The sequence below is a fragment of the Aotus nancymaae genome, unplaced genomic scaffold (assembly GCF_030222135.1).
Source record: "Aotus nancymaae isolate 86718 unplaced genomic scaffold, 86718_ANA_hifiasm-v0.15.2.pri h1tg000012l, whole genome shotgun sequence".
In the NCBI taxonomy this organism is placed as follows: Eukaryota; Metazoa; Chordata; class Mammalia; order Primates; family Aotidae; genus Aotus; species Aotus nancymaae.
Genome location: NW_026988423.1, coordinates 48,868,438 through 48,889,004, shown reverse-complemented (window position 1 = coordinate 48,889,004; position 20,567 = coordinate 48,868,438). Strand labels below are relative to the sequence as shown.

General features: G+C 51.5%; 1 protein-coding gene across 2 annotated transcripts in view; it reads right to left on the bottom strand.

Annotated features, from left to right (window-relative positions):
• Positions 1-10,296, bottom strand: part of SRRM3 (serine/arginine repetitive matrix 3) — a 45,309-nt gene extending 35,013 nt beyond the window's left edge. For both annotated transcript variants that reach the window (XM_064375690.1, XM_064375691.1), the window contains exons 1-2: positions 10,064-10,296; positions 826-927 (exon numbers count right to left, since the gene is read on the bottom strand). In XM_064375690.1, coding sequence (XP_064231760.1) covers positions 826-927; positions 10,064-10,296 — 335 coding nt within the window. The remainder of the gene's footprint in view (positions 1-825; positions 928-10,063) is intronic.
• Positions 10,297-20,567: the final 10,271 nt, after the last annotated feature.

Genomic DNA, 20,567 nt, shown 5'->3' with positions numbered 1-20,567 from the left:
CGATTCTCCTGCCTCAGCCACCTGAGTAGCTGGGATTACAGGCATGCACCACCACACCTGGCTAAGTTTTGTATTTTTAGTAGAGATGGGTTTTCCCCATGTTGGCCAGGCTTTTTTTTTTTTTTTGAGATGGAGTTTTGCTTTGTTGCAAGGCTGGAGTGCAGTGGTGCAATCTTGGCTCACTGCAACCTCCACCTCCTGGGTTCAAGTGATTCTCCTGCCTCAGCCTCCCAAGTAGCTGGGACTACAGGCACGTGCCACTATGCCCAGCTAATTTTTGTATTTTTAGTAGAGACAGGGTTTCACCATGCTGGCCCAGATGGATGATCTTGATCTCTTGACCTCATGATCAGACCACCTTGATCTCCTAAAGTTCTGTGATTATAGGCGTGAGCCACTGTGCCTGGCCTGAATTTCATTTCTATAGGAGGGAATTATTGGAGCTTGCCTGGGGTCACATTGTTGGCCAGAGACAATGCTGGGGTTAGGGCATATCCTAGGTCTTCCTATTTGCAGTTCAGAATTCCCTGAGCTGAGACCTGGGCTGCCTCCCCCACCCCTCCCACTGCTGAGCCATAGGTAGGACCTAGGGTGGGTAGGAGGAGGCCCTTGGTGATGTCCAGGTGTCCCTGGGCCAGGCCAGCGTTTCCAGTGGGCAGAGTCCATGACCTCTCCTCCTCCTTCTCTTATTCCTCTCCACCCTCTCACCTAAGCTCCAACCAGACCAAGCCACCCGAGGGAGCACCTGGATGGGCCCCTCTGGTACCCAGCTGCTGCCTAAGCCTGCACCCCCTCTCCCCCATCCCCAGATAGGTAAGCACTCACATGTGGCCCCCAGGTCGATCCTCCCTGGTGAGCACTCCCTCCTTCTCCATCAGCATCTGCCGGAATGTCCCCACTTTCTGCCGGATCTCCTCCTCCGAATACCTGCAGTGGCACAAAGAGGGTGAAGGGGCTGGTCTCCTGATTTTGGTTCCCTCTTTTCTGTTCCCCACCCAGCCCAGCCCTCCCACCACACTCCTGGGTCACGACTGCACACTCTGGCTTGCAATAACCTGTCCAAGATAACAGACCAAGCCAGGCCTTCAGCACTGAGGAAGCTCAAGTTCATTGTACACAAACCTGGCCAGTCGCGGTGGCTCACGCCTGTAATCCCAGCACTTTGGGTGTCTGAGGCAGGCAGATCACCTGAGCTCAGGAGTTCAAGACCAGCCTGGCCAGCATGGCAAACCCTGTCTCTACTAAAAATGCAAAAATTAGCCAGGCGTGGTGTCAGGCAACTGTAGTCCCAGTGACTCGGGAGGCTGAGGCAGGAGAATCACTTGAACCAGGGAGGCAGAGGTTGCCATGAGCCGAGACCACGCCACTGCACACCAGCCTGGCTGACCCAGAGACTCCTCTCAAAAGACAAACAAACAAGTAACAACAACAAAACATTGTACACAGACAAAAGAAAACTTATTCCCAGAGGTGGGGAGAGATGACCCCCTCACTCCTCAGGTAAGGCTGAACCCCCAGGGCAGGCCTCCCTCCCATATCCAGACTGCAGTCGCTCTTTTTAGAATTTTAGGGGAAGAGTGAGAATTCTGGCTTTGAGACATACACGGCCTTTTCTGCCTTCCTGGCCTCTGTGACATCTGATCCTCATACAGCCATGGGAGGTCTGCAAAGCACCCCAATTTCTGCAAGAGTGAGGCTGCCAGGTGGCTTGTGGGGGGTGATCGGGGGGTAAGGGGTAGTTTCAATGCTTCTCTCTGCTGCTGGCTTGGGGTAGGGGGGTAGCTGAAGTCTGGGCCTCAAATGGAAGCCCCTGACTTCTCTACTCCCCTCTCCTTCTCCCTATTTCCCTAAGTCCAGTCTCAGGCTAGAGACCAAAGTCTAGTTATCTTTTGTTTTTTTTTTTGAGACAGATTCTCACTCTGTCGCCAGGCTGGAGTGCAGTGGCACGGTCTCAGCTCACTGCAACCTCCGCCTCCTGGGTTCAAGCGAGTCTCCTACCTCAGCCTCCCGAGTAGCTGGGACTACAGGCGTCTGCCAACACACCTGGCTAATTTTTGTATTTTTAGTAGAGATGGGGTTTCACCATGTTGACCAGGATGGTCTCGATCTCTTGACCTCATGATCCACCTGCCCCGGCCTCCCAAAGTGCTGGGATTACAGGCTTGAGGCACCGTGCCCGGCCCCCAAAGTCCAGTTATCTACTCCTCATCCCTGTTCCCACTTCTGGGGTCAGTGGTCATTCGCTCTCACTGCTCCTCTGTGACAGCCGCTACCTGACCTCCCCGTTCCTCTGGGGTCTCTCCAGCTTATGTCCACACTGCCCCTGGAGGCCTTTGATCACGCAGCCCTTGCCCTGTGCCTGGCACACAGCAGGTGTCCAGCAGCTGTTACTGAAGGGATCCTCTGACAACCTCGAAAGGCAGGTCACATTCCCATTTCACAGATGGAGAAGCTAAGGCAAAGTGAATTGACTTGCCCAACCTCACAGAGCTGGGCAATGGGAGGTGCCAGGATTCAAAAACAGGACTGCTGCACTCTTTGCTCTCTCCTTTTCATCACTGGCCCCCATGGCTCAGCTAAGAGGGATGACCTAGAAAAATATGAGGGCAGGGGATGCTCAGAGGTGGTGGTCACACTTGAGGCCTGTTTGTCCAGTAGCCAGATGTCACCCCTGGGTCCCCAGCTTCTCACCCCAGCAAGATGCCCTGGGGCATGGTGGGACCCTCCCCAGGCCTCTGAGTTGATTCAACCCAACACTTACATACACTTGTGTACACTATACAACTTTTATTTTATTTTAATTTTTTTTTTTGAGACGGAGTTTCGCTTTTGTTACCCAGGCTGGAGTGCAATGGCGCGATCTTGGCTCACTGCCACCTCTGCCTCCTGGGTTCAGGCACTTCTCCTGCCTCAGCCTCCTGAGTAGCTGGGATTACAGGCATGAACCACCGTGCCCAGCTAATTTTTTGTATTTTTAGTAGAGACGGGGTTTCACCATGTTGACCAGGATGGTCTGGATCTCTTGACCTCATGATCCACCCGCCTCGGCCTCCCAGAGTGCTGGGATTACAGGCGTGAGCCACCGCGCCCGGCGACTTTTATTTTATTTTCGTGGGTTTTTTTTTTCTTTTTTTGAGATGGAGTCTCACTCTGTCACCCAGGCTGGAGTGCAATCGTGCGATCTCAGCTCATCGCAACCTCTGCCTCCTGGGTTCAAGCGATTCTCCTGCCTCAGCCACCCAAATAGCTGGGATTACAGGCATGCACCACCACAACAGGCTAATTTTTGTATTTTTAGTACGGATAGGGTTTCACTATGTGGGCCAGGCTGGTCTTGAACTCCTGACCTCAGGTGATCCACCCGCCTCGGCCTCCCAAAGTGCCGGGATTACAGGTGTGAGCCACCGCACCTGGACACTATACAACTTTTCTTTCTTTTTGTTTTTTGAGATAGAGTCTTACTCTGCTGCCCAGTCTAGAGTGCAGTGGCGTGATCTCAGCTCACTGCAACCTCCGCCTCCTGGGTTCAAGCAATTCTCTGCCTCAGTCTCCTGAGTAGCTGGGATTACAGGTTCCTACCATGACACCCGGCTAATTTTTTGTATTTTTTTTTTTTTTTTTTTTTTTTTTTGAGACGGAGTTTTGCTCTCGTTACCCAGGCTGGAGTGCAATGGCGCGATCTCGGCTCACCGCAACCTCCGCCTCCTGGGTTCAGGCAATTCTCCTGCCTCAGCCTCCTGAGTAGCTGGGATTACAGGCACGCGCCACCATGCCCAGCTAATTTTCTGTATTAGTAGAGACGGGGTTTCACCATGTTGACCAGGATGGTCTCGATCTCTTGACCTCGTGATCCACCCGCCTCGGCCTCCCAAAGTGCTGGGATTACAGGCTTGAGCCACCGCGCCCGGCCATTTTTTGTATTTTTTAAGTAGAGATGGGGTTTCATCATGTTGGCCAGGCTGGTCTTGAACTCCTGACCTCGTGATCCACCCCCCTCAGCCTCCCAAAGTGCTGGAATTAACGATGTGAGCCACTGTGCCTGGCCTAAGTTTTCTAGCCTTAGCTTCTACAACTGTGAAATGGGAACATGACCTGCCTTTCAAGATTGTCAGAGGATTCATAGAGGTGACGTGCTTACAGCACTTTGCACAGTGCCTGGCATACAGTAGGTGCCCAATAAATGTTAACAACTAAGGCTTATTTGTCCTGAACCTTTCTCTCTGTCCTCCCTGGGCTGCAGGTCATTGTCTTGGACAGAGACCATGGTGAGGGGGAGGTAGGGATGGTTAATGGATACAAAAAATAGAATGAATAAGACCTACTGGCCAGGCATGGTGGCTCACACCTATAATCCCAGCAACCTTGGGAGGCCAAGGCAGGCGGATCACCTGAGGTCAGGAGTTTGAGACCAGCCTGGTCAACATGGTGAAACTGCGTCTCTACCAAAAATACAAAAAATTAGCTGAGTGTGGTGGCACATGCCTGTAGTCCCAGCTACTAGGGAGGCTGAGGCAGGAGAATTGCTTGAACTGGGGAAGCAGAGATTGCAGTGAGCCTAGATTGTGCCAGCACTCCAGCCTGCGACAGAGAGAGACTCCATCTGAAAAAAAAAAAGACCTACTATTTGACAGCCCAAAAGGGTGACTGCAGTCAATAATAACTTAATTGTATATTTTTGAATAACTTAAAGAATATAAATTGGATTATTTGTAACTCAAAGGATAAATGCTTGATGGGATGGATACCCCATTCTCCATGATGGGCCTATTTCACATTGCATGCCTGTATCAAAACATCTCATGTACCCTATAAATATGTACGACTACTATGTGTATTACATTTTTTTTTTTTTTTTTTTTTTTTGAGACAGAGTCTCGCTCTGTCACCAGGCTGGAGTGCAATGGCGCTATCTCGGCTCACTGTAACCTCTGCCTCTTGGGTTTAAGCGATTCTCTCACCTCAGCCTCCAAAGTAGCTGGGACTACAGGTGCACACCACCGTGCTCAGCTAATTTTTGTATTTTTAGTAGAGACAGGGTTTCACCATGTTGGCTAGGATGGTCTTGATCTCTTGACCTTGTGATTCACCACGTTGGCCGGGATGGTCTTGAACTCCTGATCTTGTGATCCACCCACCTTAGCCTCCCAAAGTGCGGGGATTACAGGCGTGAGTCACTGCTCCTGGCCTATTTTTTAATTTTTTAAAATAGAGATGGAGTCTTGCTATATTACACAGGCTAGTCTCAAACTCTTGGCCTCAAGTGATTCTCCCACGCTGGCCTCCCAAAGTGCTGGGATTACAGGCATGTGCCGCTATGCCCAGCTAATTAATTAATTATTTTTTTTGGTGGTAGAGACAGGGCCTTCCTATGTTGCCCAGATCTCCTGGCCTCAAGGAAACCTCCTGTCTTGGCCTCTCAAAGTACTGGGATTACAGGTGTGAGCTCCTGCATTAGGCCAGATGGTGACTTTTTGTTTTGTTTCATTTTTGTTTTTGTTTTTCAGATGGAATCTTGCTCTGCCCCCCGAGTCTGGAGTGCAGAGGTGCCATCATAGCTCGCTGCAGCCTCTACTTCTCAGGCTTAAGTAATCTTCTCACCTCAGCCTTCTGAGTAGCTGAGACCACAGGCATGTGCCACCACACCTCGCTAATTTAAATTTTTTTTTTTGAGACTGAGTCTCGCTCTGTCACCCAGGCTGGAGTGCAGTGGCGCAATCTCGGCTCACTGCAACCTCCGCCTCCCGTGTTCCAGTCATTCTCCTGCCTCAGCCTCCCAAGTAGCTAGGACTACAGGTGTGCACCACCATGCCCAACTAATTTTTGTCTTTGTAGTAGAGATGGGCTTTCTCCATGTTGGCCAGGATGGTCTTGATCTCTGGACCTCATGATCTGCCCACCTCAGCCTTCCAAAGTGCTGGGATTACAGGTGTGAGCCACCATACCTGGCCTAATTAAAAAAATTTTTGTAGATATGGGGGACGGGGGGTTCACTACATTGCCCAGGCTGGTCTCAAACTCTTGGGCTCAAGTGATCCTCCCTCCTCAGCCTCCCAAAGTGCTGGGATTACAGGCATGAGCCACAACGCCTGGGATGGTAGCCTTTTGATTCCCATTTTACAGATGAGCAAACAGAACAGGGAGGGGGAGGGCTCAAAGCTCCAAGCCTAGTTAGGGACGGAGCTGTGCTCTGTCACCTCACCCAAGTCCTCACAAGAAGAGGTATGGCACCTGGGCACAGTGGCTCACGCCTGTAATCACAGCACTTTGGGTGGCCAAGGTGGGTGACTCACTTGAGGTCAGGAGTTTGAGACTAGCCTGGCCAACATGGTGAAACCCCATCTCTACTAAAAATACAAAAGTTGGGCCGGGTGCGGTGGCTCATGCCTGTAATCCCAGCACTTTGGGAGGCCAACGTGGGTGGATCTCGACATCAAGAGATCAGGACCATCCTGGCCAACATGGTGAAACCCGGTCTCTACTAAAAATACAAAAATTAGCTGGGTGTGGTGGCTGGCGCCTGTAGTCCCAGCTACTTGGGGAGGCTGAGGCAGGAGAATCGCTTGAATCCAGGAGATGGAAGTTGCAGTGAGCTGAGATCACGCCACTGCACTCCAGCCTGGGCTACAGACCGAGACTCCATCTAAAAAAAAAAAAAAAAATACAAAAATTAGCTGGATAATTTTTTAGCTACTCAGTGTAAGGTTTGTTCTCAGGTTCTTGCCGAGTTTAAAAGGAAGAAACTGAGGCCAGCACAAGAAGATCCAATGTGAAGGGTTTATTCAGGCTCCCGGGCGAGACGCTGCCATCCGGCAGGAAGGGCTGGAGAAGTCACGCAGATTCTTCTCAGACGTGGGGTTTTATAGGGAGTGAAGTAGCTCGATTGGTTGTGGGAGAGCAGGACTGCTATTGGGTAAGGTTACAAGCCTTTGTTTGCATACAGGACTTGGCTGCTATTGGTTAGAATTACTCGGCTGCTATTGGCTAGAAAGACTTGGCTGCCATTGACTAGAATCACAAGACCCCGCTTGCATACTGGGCTCTTTAAGGGAAAGCCAGGCTGTGCGAGAAAGGGAGAAGGAAACATGCCCGAGCATGTCCGAGCTTTCGGAAAAGTGGGCGGGCGCGTGGGGGGTGTGTGCGCGTCCGAGCTCCCGGAGAGGCAACCGGCCTTACACTCGGGAGGCTGAGGCAGGAGAATCACTTGAACCTGGGAGGCAGGAGTTGCAGTAAGCAGATATCGTGTTACTGTACTCCAGCCTGGGCAACTGAGTGAGACGCCATCTCAAAAAAAAAAAAAAAAAAAAGGCATGGGAAGAAGATAAATAGGGTGGCAGGGAGGATGCTGGGGTCCGTGGTGGGGGCATCACATCAGAAAGGCTGGGGGCTCCATCCCGCCCTGCAGTGATTGCAGACTGTAAGCCAAGGCTGTCTGGGAAGGTGACTCCAAGTACGCCATCAATCACCAGTGGATTAGCCAGCCAGTCATAAATATTAAGAAAAAGGATTGCTTTTTAATGGGGCCAAAGAGTGTGTGTTCCTGTGATTGATGGGAATATTTGTCAAATGCCTGAGAACCCAGTAAATAAACGCCACCGAACCAGTGTTTCTAGATATGGATATTAATGACTCGATTTGATAAAAGAGCAGGGGCGCCTAGTGTTTATTGAGCACTTTGCGAGGACTGGCTGGGGGCTGGGCAGTCTCATGCGTGTCTTTGACCGAGGACTCTCAGAACAGCTCCAGAACACGGTGCCCCTATTTTCCAGGTGAATACACCGAGGCTTATTCAAGGTCAAGATAGGACCAGAAGCCTGGATTTGGGGGTCTCAGAATGCCTGTTCCTGCAATGATCAAATGCCTGCTGAGGATGGGGAGGCCAGGGGGAATGGTCAATCAAGATCTGGTTTTTGGGGGTCGTTCCAGGATAAGGACCACCTGAAGTGAGAGCTTGGGTAGGGGAAGGGCCCTCACTGAGCAGGTGGGGACATAGTGGGTGCTTCCCAGGGAGGCAGGGATCTTTGATGCTGGGAGTCTAACACCCAGGATGTGGCCAAATGACATCGACTTTTGCTTGGGGAGGGGCTCAGTAAGGGAGGGTTTTTTGAAAGGGTGGGGGTCTTTGATGGGGAGGGCTTTCAGGATGGGAAAGTACAGAGAAGAGGAGGGGGCTTAGTGAAGGGAGAGGGGCTCAGGATGGAGATGGGTTCATCAAGGGGTGGGGTTCCGGGAGGAGGAGGAGCAGGAAAGTGCAGGGGACACTTTGCCTGTCCCTGTCAACCCTCTTGTCCTCTGCCCACATCCCCTCCCTCCTTGACTCACCAGACAAAATTTGGCAGAATTTGCAGGTTTTGTTTGTTTGGTTTTGGTTTTGGTTTTGAGATGAAGTCTCGCTCTGTCGCCCAGGCTGGAGTCCAGTGGCACAATCTCGAGTCACTGCAACCTCTGCCTTCCAGGTTCAAGCAATTCTCCTGCCTCAGCTTCCCGAGTAGCTGGGATCACAGGTGCCTGACTCCATGTTCTGCTAATTTTTTTTTTTGTATTTTTTGTATTTTTAGTAGAGATGGGTTTTCATCATGTTGGCCAGGCTGGTCTCGAACTCCTGACCTCAAGTGATCCGCCTGCCTTGGCCTCCCAAAGCGCTGGGATTACAGGCGTGAGCCACCACGCCTGGCTGGATTTGCAGATTTAATTTGGGGATTGGAGTTCTTACCATAGGAGATGCCCCCCACCTCACCCCTTCTTGCCCCTGCCCTTTGGGGTCTCATTCCCTCTTCCCATACCTACTACCCGCAGCTCATCAACGTGTTCCCCCACCAGCTGGAGTCTCTTTTCTGTGTGTCCTCAGCACCCTGCTATCCATCCATCTATCCCTCTCTGCAAGGGGCCTCCTCCTCCTTACGTGGTCCTCTGGGCAAGGTGAGCACCAGGTTCCCATGTCCCCTTCTTCTTCCAAGAAGCAGACCTGTCTGGCAGCCAGTGGGACTCTTGATCCCGGCTCTACCTTGGCCCCCCACCTTCCAGATGGCCTTCAGCAAGTCACTGTCTGTCTGAGCCTGAGGGTTTTCCTGAGCTCTTCAGAGATGGTGGCCCCTGTCTAAGGGAGCCCAGGAGGTCTGGGGTGAACAGTCAAAGGTGTGGCTTGGACGGACCGCAGGACACAGGCCGTGTCTGACCCCATGTGGCTCCAGGCTTCAGCCCCCCTGTGCAGGGAGTTTCTGATTTCTCAGCTCACTGACAGTGCAAGTCTGACGGGCAGTCCCTGCTCCTGGCTGACTCCTTCAGCAGCTAGCCCACTAGTTTCTTTCTTTCTTTCTTTTTCTTTTTGAGACGGTGCCTCGCTCTGTCGCCCAGGCTGTAGTGCAGTGGTGCCATCTCGGTTCACTGCAACCTCCATCTCCCGGGTTCAAGCGATTCTCCTGCCTCAGCTTCCAGAGTAGCTGGGATTATAGGCACGTGCTACCACGCCTGGCTAATTTTTATATTTTTAGTAGAGATGGGGTTTCGCCATGTTTGCCAGACTGATCTCAAACTCCTGACCTCAAGTGATCCACCTGCCTCGACCTCCCAACCTGCTGGGATTACAGGCGTGAGCCACCTCGCCCGGACTTTTTTGTATTTTTCATAGAGTCGGGGTTTCACCATGTTGGCCAGGCTGGTCTCGAACTCCTGACCTCAAATAATCTGCTTGCCTCAGCCTTTCAAAGTGCTGGAATTACAGGCATGAGCCAGTGTGCCCGACCAGTTTTGCCATTACTTTTTTTTTTTTTCAAGAGCTCATGAAGGAAACCATTACTTTTAATAGCAAAAACCAACATTATATTCGCAACAACTTAATACGTAAATGAAAGAGGAGCTGGACTTGCAATAGATTCATCCCAACTGGTCTGGACTCTGGCCTCTGGTCTGACCTAAGCTCCTGGGTCCCCACAGTCGCCTGACTCCGCCCTAATACACCCTAGCCCCGCCCTTCTTCCCGCCCACGGCGTTCGCCACGCCCACAACCGGCATCACTCCCTTCTCCCACCCTCGCCCCGCCCACCGCCCCGCCCCGCGGCTCGCTCACCCCTGCTCCTCCATCATCTCCTGCAGCTCCATGCACTTGAGCTCCACGCGTCGCTTGCGCTCGTGGTCCAGGATCTCGCGGTGCGCGCGCTTCACCAGGCCCGGCTCCGCGGCGCGCAGCTCCTCCTCCGCCCGCGGCCAGGCCCCCGAGGAGGCGCCGGGCTGCGGGAAGCCATTCGCGGCGTCGGGTGGGGACGGCATGCTGGCCGCCCCGTTGTTCACGGTGGACGACATCGCGGCTGGCCCCGGGGCCGCTGGCCTGGGCCGCTGACCCTGAGGGAAAGACACAGACACGAGGCGGGATGGTCACTTCTTGGCCACCTGCTAAGCTCCTCTCTGCTCGAGTTAATCCTGGAGATTTAAGGGCCCACTCATGGCTCTAATCCGCTTCCCTTCCTGGTGCAGAGGAAGGCGGACGGCTGGTTTGCATCTTTGGGTCACACCTCAGGGCACGAGTGGGTTGGACACTGGGCTTTTCCCATCTGTAAGGTGGGTGGATGCAGTCCAGACTGGATCACCTCTAAGAGCCATTGGCTGGGAATCGTGTCACCTCCATGGACCTAGCAACTACTGAGGACAATCCCCTCTGCCTTGCATGAATGCTTGGGCCAGACATCCCAGCGCCCGCGTGCACACATCATTAGCCTCCCAGTCGTGTTTCTCCTTCAGGCTCAGTTGAAACTGTTTACGCACACACCAGACCCATTGTCCTGGCTCTGTCCAGTGGGACACAGATGACATGTGTTCCCACCTCCCAGTCTGCTCCCAGGGGAGCTCTGCAGAGAGGAGAAAGAGGGAAGCTTACTCCATTCTCACCCCAGAGGTAGTTTTCAGCTCTCACTTTGACCTAGCCAACTTTCCCAAAGCCAACATTCTGGGTAAGAGGGGCTTACCCAGACAGGCCCACAGGACTATCCCCTCCTTTGTTCTGGGAACACTGCTTCTGATGATGTGACCAAAGCTACACTGACATTAGCTTTTCAGGCAGCCACATCCTCCTGTAGGCTCAGGGTAGGGTGGGAGTCAACTTGGCTTGGAACTAAGAAGCCCTGACTCCGTTAGGCCCTCCAAAGTAGAGCAGACACACACACGCGCGCGTGCACACACGCACGCACACACACACACCTCTCGCGCTCTCTCTCTCTCTCTCTCCAAGGACTTCTATCTTAACAGAGGGGAGGCATCTCCTGAGCTATTTCCATTTCCTTTCTCCAAGACTCTGCTAGTTGCTAAGCAACAGGGAGGCCTCATTCCCAGGGAGTGGGATGAGAGGGAGGGAACGAAGGAGGGAGGGAGGGAAAGAAGGGATTGGGCATGCCTGGACATCTTGGATTCCTGTAACACTTCTCCCCCAACACACCCTCCCCTCTCTGGCCTCAGAGTGATGGGATGGGGGTGGGAGTGTTCAGAGCCACTGAAACTAGAAAGCAGAGACGAGAGAGGGACTGTGACAGCTATGGGAGGCTATGAAGGGGACAGAATGACAGGAGGTAACAGTGGTGATGAAAACATAAGCTCTTCTCATATGTCCTTCCCCCTGAGTCCCAAGTGCATGGGTTCTAGGCTGCATTCCTCCACTTCTTGCTGTGTGACCCTGAAGATGTCACTACCCCTCTCTGAACCTCTGATTTCTGTTCCTGGGAGCATCTGTCAGATTCTTCTGGAGAGGGGAGTGCCTGAGGGCTTAGAGACCAAAGCTGTTCTTCTAACCCCTCTTTTCCACTTCCACACCTGCTAGCTTCCCACCTCTGTCCCTAGACCAGCCCTATACCACCAGGGGTTTTCCTGGGACACTCCACAAGCATCACCCACCAGGCCCCAAACAGAGCTCTGGGCGCCCTGCTCCCCACCCACTTCGGCCTCAGTGCTTGGCTCATAGGTGATTTCTCTATCTGTTGATCACCTGAGCCAGGGACATGTGCAAAGCTTGCAGACCCCTATCGCCCTGGCTGACCACAGTTCACCTGTCCTCAAGTTGGGTCCCTCATCCCCTCTTCTTTGTTTGTTTTTTGAGACAGGTTCTCACTCTGTCACCCCAGCTTGAGTGCAGTGGCACAGTCGTAGCTCACTGCAGACTTGAACTCCAGAGCTCAAGCGATATCCTCCCACCTCAGTCTCCCAAGGAGCTGGAACTACAGGCGTGTGCCACCATACTCAGGTAGTTAAAAAAAATTTTTTTTTTTTAAAGAGTCAAGGTCTTGCTATTTTGCCCAGTCTGGTCTTGAACTCCTGGCTTACAAAACAATCCTCCCACCTCGGCCTCCCAAAGTGCTTAGATTACAGGCGTGAGCCACCACGCCCAGCCAACATCACTCACATTTATCCACTTCCTCTTCTCCCTTGTGACTACCTGGACCCGAGCTCCTCCCTCCACACAGGTCTACTGCCTCACTGTGGTTGCCTGGCCTCTCTGCTCTCAGACCTTCATGCTCCGCTGACAACTTGGCAGACAGGTTCAGGAGCAAATCAGACCATGTCATGCCCTGGTTGGCAGCCTCCAGTGACTCCTGTCACCTTGGCTTAAAGTCACGACACAGCCCTGCCTCACGGTCCAGCCCCATCCCCATCACTGCCCACCGCACACACCCTCCTCCACCTATCTTGGCTCCAGGCTGTTTCCTGGGACACTCTTCATTCCTAGTTGTCCTCAAAGTCACCACTCGTAGGCATCATCTCCTTCCGAAGCCTTTCTTTCCCCTCTGGCTGGTGTCACCCTCTTAGAGCTTTTTTTTTTGAGATGGAGTCTCACTCTGTTGTCCAGGCTGGAATGCAGTGGCGCCATCTTGGCTCACTACAATCTCCTGGGTCCCTGCCTCAGCCTCCCGAGTAGCTGGGACTACAGGCGTGTGCCACCATGCCTGACTAATTTTTGTATTTTTAGTAGAGACGGGATTTCACTATGTTGGCCAGGCTGGTCTCGAACTTCTGACCTCGTGATCTGCCCGCCTCAGCCTCCCAAAGTGCTGGGATTTCAGGTGTGAGCCACCACTCCCAGACTTCCTCTCTCTCTCTCTCTCTCTCTCTCTCTCTCTCTCTTTCTCTCTCTCTTTTTGAGATGGAGTCTCATTCTGTTTTCCAGGCTGGAGTGCAGTGGTGCAGTCTTGGCCCACTGCAACTCCATCTCCTGGGTTCAAGTGATTCTCCTGCCTCAGCCTCCTGAGTAGCTGGGATTACAGGCGCTCATCACCACGCCTGGCTAATTTTTGTATTTTTAGTAGAGATGGGGTTTCACCATGTTGACCAGGCTGGTCTCGAACTCCCGACCTCATGTGATCCACCCTCCTTGGCCTCCCAAAGTGCTGAGATTACAGGTGTGAGCCACCATGCCTGGTCTTACCTCCCAGAGCTCTTATCACTTGCTGTTGTTGCTGGGGATTCACAGGTCTGGCTCCCCCTGGGCTGAGGGCAGCTTAGCTTTCAACTCCTAGATCCAGACAGTGCCTAGTGCATGTGAAGCTCAACGCACTCGGGTTGAACAAAGACAGTGGCAACAGGAGGCAGGATAGAGGAATACATGGTGTGGTCCTTGATACAGCCTGTAAGAGCCCCTTTGCATTCTGTTGAACACTATCTTGCAATTCATCCCATGCTGCACCTCATCCTGCAACCAACACCCAGCCCCTTAGCCTTGGTCCTCATCCTCCAAATGCGGCTCTTACTTCCTCCTTTGTGCCTTTGCCTGTGTTTCCTCTCGGCTGGAGTTCTGTTTCCCCTTTTCTTCACCTAGGGAACTTCAACTCATCCTTCAGGGCCCAGCGCAAAAGTCACCTCCTCTGGGAAGTCTTCCACTCTTCCAGGAAGGATGAGTCATTCCCTCTGTGCACACTTCTTTTTTTTGAGGCAGAGTCTCACTCTGTCACCAGGCACCAGGCTGGAGTGCAGTGGTGCGATCTCGGCTCACTGCAACCTCCGCCTCCCGGGTTCAAGCGATTCTCCTGCCTCAGCCTCCCGAGTAGCTGGGACCACAGGCGTGCGCCACCAAGCGCAGCTAATTTTTGTATTTTAGTGGCGACAGGGTTTCACTATGTTGGCCAGGATGGTCTCGATCTCTTGACCTCGTGATCCGCCCGCCTTGGCCTCCCAAAGTGCTGGGATTACAGGCGTGAGCCACCATGCCTGGCTGTGCCACACTTTTTAAGTATGACATTTAGATAGTGAGATTCAGTTGACTGTTTGTTTCTAAATGCTGTTCTAGACCATGAGCCTTTTTAAGGAAGGGGACCATTCTTTCATTCCGGCTCATTAGAACCTACCCCAACACCAGGCAATGCAAGCGGCACGCTGAAGGTATGGAGAGAGAGCACAAAGGCGCCAGTGGCGGCGCTGGGAACCATGCTGTTCTGCTCGTCTTCCCTCTGACCTGGGCCAGTCTCCCAGGCCTAGAACTCCACTTGAGCCCCTGGAGGGCAGAGGGGGAAAGCTGGTGGGAGTCGTTCTGAATGCACTCAGATCTCCTAACCTTGAGAAAAATTCTAGCCCCAGTGCTAGGAGAACACCTGGGTAGCAATGCTAGGTTGCCCAGGGTAATCTTCGCAGAAATGATTGAGGAGGAAAGGAGAGCCATGTGGAGAGAGGCGTGGCAGATGCAGTCTGGATTTTCAGTAGGACAGACGGTGGATTCGACCAATTTCGCCTGGTAAGTTGGAGAGGCACCAGGCGGGAATCTGCAGCAGGTCATTAATAGAATGACCCGAATCATCGCACACTAAGTCCACTTCCTTCCAAATCAGGGTGCTGGGCCAGCAGACCAGGGAGTGACTGCAGGAATGCAGGCACAGGGTCCCTCTGTGAGCCATATGACATGATATTTTTATGAAATCGCTGTGGGACTGGGCACGGTGGCTCAAACCTGTAATCCCAGCACTTTGGAAGCCAAGGTAGGTGGATCACCTGAGGTCAGGAGTTCAAGACCAGCTTGGGCAACATGGTAAAACCCCATCTCTACTAAGAATACAAAAGTTAGCCAGCATGGTGGCAGGTGCCTGTAATCTCAGCTACTCGGAAGGCTGAGGCACGAGAATCACTTGAACCCAGGAGGTGGAGGTTGCAGTGAGCTGATATCATGCCATTGCACTTCAGCCTGGGCAAAAGAGCAAGACTCTGTCTCAGAAAAGAAAGAAAAGAAAAGAAAGAAAAGGAAAGAAAAGAAATCATTGTGAGATTTTCCTCCCTCCCTCCCTTCCGTCTTTCCTTCCTTCCTTCCTTTCTTCCTTCCTTCCTTCTTTCCTTCCTTCTTTCCTTCCTTCCTTTTAGACAGATGCTCACTCTGTTGCCCAGGCTAGAGTGCAGTAGCATGACCATAGCTCACTGCAGCCTTGACCTGGGCTCAAGTGATCCTCCTGCTTCAGCCTCCAAGTAGCTGAAACCACAGGTGCACCACCATGCTCAGCTGATTTTTTAAAATTTTATTCTTGTAGAGATGGGATCTTGCTATGTTGCCCAGGCTGTTCTCAAGCTCCTGGGCTCAAGTGATCTTTCTGCCTCAGCCTCCCAAAGTGTTGGGATTACAGGTATGAGCCACTGTGCTTGGCCTCACTGTGAGATTTCATAAAGTGACATTGTCCTGGTGGGTGCTAATATCCCATTTTGCTGTAGTTGGTTGGTTGATTGACCTGTACTCAAAAGGAGCTGATTAATGCATCAATGTCACGTTAGATGTAGGTATTTAGTAGAGAATCACAGGGCTCTACTCTCACCACGTCTGTCCAATATATTCACTATTGACTGGATAGAACATTGGTAGTCTGACAATCAAATTCACTGAGGACCCAGCCTCAGAGGGCTCATGGATATACAGTTAGACTCTAAAAGGACTCAGTAGCCGGGCGCGGTGGCTCACGCCTGTAATCCTAGCACTTTTGGAGGCCGAAGTGGGTGGATCACCTGAGGTCAGGAGTTCAAGACCAGCCTGGCCATCACGGTGAAACCTCATCTTAAAAAAAAAAAAAGAACAAGAAGAAAAATAAAAAAATAAAAAGACTGAGTAACCGGAGATATTGGAATAATCTAAGGTGAAACAGGGCTGGATGTGGTGGCTCACACCTGTAATCCCAGCACTTTGGGAGGCTGAGGCAGGCAGATCACAAGGTCAGAAGTTCAAGACCAGCCTGGCCAACATGGTGAAACCCCATCTCTGCTAAAAATACAAAAGTTAGCCAATCATGGTGGTGAGTGCCTGTAATCTCAGCTACTCGGGAGGCTGAGGCAGGAGAATCACTTAAACATGGGAGGTGGAGGTTGCAGTGAGCTGAGATCACACCACTGCACTCCAGCCTGGGCGATGGAGTGAGACTCTGTCTCAAAAAAAAAAAAGATGGTGAAACACGGATAGTGAGAAGTGCCACATTCTAAAGCTGAGTCCCAAACTAAAATTGGAATGGAGTAGACATAGTTTAGAAGCAGAATGTTTGGGAAGGATTTGGGGATTTTCAATGATCACAGATTCAATTTGAGTCAATATCACAATGTGGCTGCCAAAAGTGCATGTTATCTTAGGCTCTATCAACGAAAATAGGATGCCAAGGAGGGGAGGATGATAAGAATACACAAGTGGTCAGAATACCTGGCTTCAAATATATGAAGGTTGTAGAGGATTTAGGTCAAACCTGGCTGAATCTACTGAGAGACTTGTTAAGAAGTAGCAATGTTTAGCTAGCATTGCAAGATTTGGCAAATAGGAACACAGACTACCCAGTTAAATTAAATCTGAATTTTATATTTGGAACATACTTCTACTAAGAAATTATTCCTTTATCTGAAATTCAAATTTAACTGGGTGCCCTATATTTCATATGTCAGTGCTACCTGGGACCCAACCCAGATCTACTGAATCGAAGTCTTTGGGGATGAAATTGCTCATGTCCCACAGGTCCTTCTGATACAGCCCAAGTATGGACTATCAATTAGGCGGAGGTGGGCACTGGTCTAGAAATAGCCGTTTTTCAATTTTTTTTTTCTTTTTCTTCTTTTTTGAGACGGAGTTTCGCTCTTGTTACCCAGGCTGGAGTGCAATGGCGCGATCTTGGCTCACTGCAACCTCCACCTCCCAGGTTCAAGCAGTTCTCCTGCCTCAGCCTCCCGAGTAGCTGGGATTACAGGTGCACGCCATCATGCCCAGCTAATGTTTGTATTTTTAGTAGAGACGGGGTTTCACCATGTTGGCCAAGCTGGTCTCGAATTCCTGACCTCAAGTGATCCGCCCACCTCGGCCTCCCAAAGTGCTGGGATTACAGGTGTGAGCCACCACACCCGGCCAGAACTGCTTTGTTTTAAAAGAGTTTTTTAGAAGGACCATGTTCCTCTTAGGGTAGTCCAAGGACAAGTAGTATTGGTGTTATTTGTTAGAAATGCACTTCATTCAGCCTGGGTGACAAAGGGAGACTTGATCTCAAAAAACAAACAAGCAAAACTAAGCAGTTTGTCCTAGGATGAATGAGATCCCTATTAAAGGAATTGTTCAAACATGAGATAGAAACGATATTCACACATTCACTCAACAAACACTCACCCAGCATCTGCTCTGGGCCCCACCTTATTAAAGGCTGTGAGTATAGAGAGGCATATGACCCCATCCTTGCCCTGTAGAAGCTCACAGGCTGGTTCAGGAGACTGACAGGTAAACATCAGCGGAGCGTGATAAAAGAGAACTGGAGAAGTGTCTATAGCCCTGCTTGGTTGGCCAAGGCAGGCTTCCCAGCAAGGATGGCGGGGAGCAGGAGGCAGGGCTGCCAGAGCTGGTCAGGATGACCAGGATTCAAGAAACAAATGGGCCATTCTGGCAGGGTTTGTAATTGACTGGATGTGGGATGGGGGAGGCGGCTTAGATGACACTGGGTCTCTGGCCTGGGTGACCAGGTGGATGGCGCAGCCATTTATTGTGATGGGGAACATGGAGAACAAACTGGGGGTGCTTGAGGGTGAGGGGTTTGCAGGGGCAAGCAGGCAGATCGGAGTCTAGAGCCATAACCTTAACCCTAACTCTAACTTGTCTGGTCCTTGGAGGCATTGACACTGCCCTTCTTTGGAGGCAGAACAGCACATGGGACATCTTTACCCTACCACTGATTGGCTGTGAGCCCCTGAACAAGTCCCTGCCCCTCTCTGAACACTTGTTTCTCCCACTAAACAATGAGTCAAAGACTCCACGAGTCCTTTTCTACTCTGGAAGTCTGGATAATACTAACTCCAAATATGTGGCACCAGGCCGGGTGCAGTGTCTCACACCTGTAATTCCAGCACTTTGGGAGGCCGAAACAGATGGATCACCTGAGGTCAAGAGTTCGAGACCGGCCTGACCAACATGATGAAACCCCATCTGTACTAAAAATACAAAAATTAGCTGGGCATGGTGGCGGGCACCTGTAATCTCAGCTACTTGGGAGGCTGAGGCAGGAAAATCGCTTGAACCCTGGAGGCAGAGGTTGCAGTGAGCTGAGATCGTACCATTGCACTCCAGCCTGGGCAACAAGAGCGAAACTCCATCTTAAAAAATAAATGAATAAACAAACACATACATACATAAATGTGTGGCACCAGACCTTCAGTCCACTTCCTTTCTGCTGATACAGCCAGAATCCCAGGCCCCACCAGCCACCCTTAGAGCTCCACTGAGGTTGTCCCCAGCATTGAGTCAGCTCCTAAGGGCAAGCCCAGAAGCTGGAGCCAGCCAAACCCATGTGCAGATTAAGTCATGAAGTCTTAGTTTAATGCCTGCCAAAGGGGCACACTCCCTTTTCTGCAAGCCAGGAAGTGGTTAAAGGCCTAGAGGCCTGATTTCCAAGCCTCATGGCTAGGCCCCTGGACTTGTCTCCCTCCCACAAGCCCAAGCCTGGGTGTCCTGAGCAAGCCTGGCCATGGATGGAAGGGGCCACAAACTGGATGCTGCTACCTGCGAGTGATTAACTGAAGGTGAACCAGCCCATCTGTACTGCAGGGTCCAGCCTGTTCTGGAAAGTCAGCTGCTGACAGGCAGAGAGGCCTCTCAGCTAATGAGGTCAGAATTCACCCTGAGGCTCAGAGGGAGAAGATGCTCAGATCAGTAGTGACCTGGTCAGATCTGGGGGAGAGGAAACAGGCTGTAGTGAGAAGTGGACCACAGATGGGTCTGAGAGGAGACCTGGACCTGCCTTGGGGACCCCTGATTTGAGAGGGAGGCAGGACAGTGCTCTTTGGGAATTCATGAGCCGAGAGACCTAGGGCATGTGACTTCGACTCTCTGAGTCTCCGTTTCTTTGCCTGTAAAATGAAACTAATTTATTGTAAAGGACTAATGCATGGGAAATGCCTCACAGTACCTAATACGCAATGAATGTCTCATAAATGGCACTGGAGGTCATTATTATTATCAATTATTATTATTGTAGAGACAGAGTCTCACTATGTTGCCCAGGCTGGTCTCGAATTCCTGGCCTCAAGTGATCCCCCCGCCTTGGCTTCCCAAAGCACTGGGATTACAGGAATGAGCAAACTACTCCCTGCTCCTCATCTCTCTGGCAGCATCGCAGCCCTCCAGCACCACGGACAGCACCCCGTCACCAATTCAGGAGCCCCATTTGCTCCGGGGGCGCAGAAGCCTCTCTTGTGGGGGACGAGGGGAGGGTACAGCACCCATTCCCCTAGGAGCTTCTTTTCCTGACCCTGCATCATGCCTCCCCAGAGAATGCTGGGACTCAGAGCCTCAAAGGTACAGATTCCCACAGCTTCAAGTGAGCACTTCGTCTGTGGTCACACAATTTAACCACTTTCTTACTGCTAAGGGTTTTTTGTGCTGTCTCCTACAGGGGCCAGGAAAAAGAGTTTTAGACAAGGACAAAGACCTGGAGTCAGAAGACTTTTTTGAGACGGAGTTTCGCTCTTGTTACCCAGGCTGGAGTGCAATGGCGCGATCTCGGCTCACCGCAACCTCCGCCTCCTGGATTCATTCAAGCAATTCTCCTGCCTCAGCCTCCCAAGTAGCTGGGACTACAGGCACGCGCCACCGTGCCCAGCTAATTTTTGTATTTTTAGTAGAGACGGGGTTTCATCTTGTTGACCAGGATGGCCTCGATCTCTTGACCTCGTGATCCACCCACCTCGGCCTCCCAAAGTGCTGGGATTATAGGCGTGAGCCACCGCGCCTGGCCAGAAGACTTTAGCTTACATTCTGGCTCCACTACTTCTGCCTGGGTGATCAGGAAAAGTCATTAAACTTCGAGGCTCAGTTTCCTCATCTGTAAAATGGAGACAATATTTCCTATTCTTGTAGCTTGGAGCTTGGTGGAATCATTCATTCATTTATTCTTGCGCTAACAAGCTTGTTCCGAAGACAGATCTTGTTGACATTCTCCCACCCATCCACCCAGTGGAAGCAAAAAAAAGAGACCAGGGAGGCTCTACTTTTGCCTAGGATGGTCAGGGAAGGTTTCATGAAGAGAATCATGTTAGAAATGGGCCTTTGAAAGATGTGTCTTCAGCTGGGTGCAGTGGCTTAGGCCTGTAATCCTAGCACTTTGGGAGGACGAGGTAGG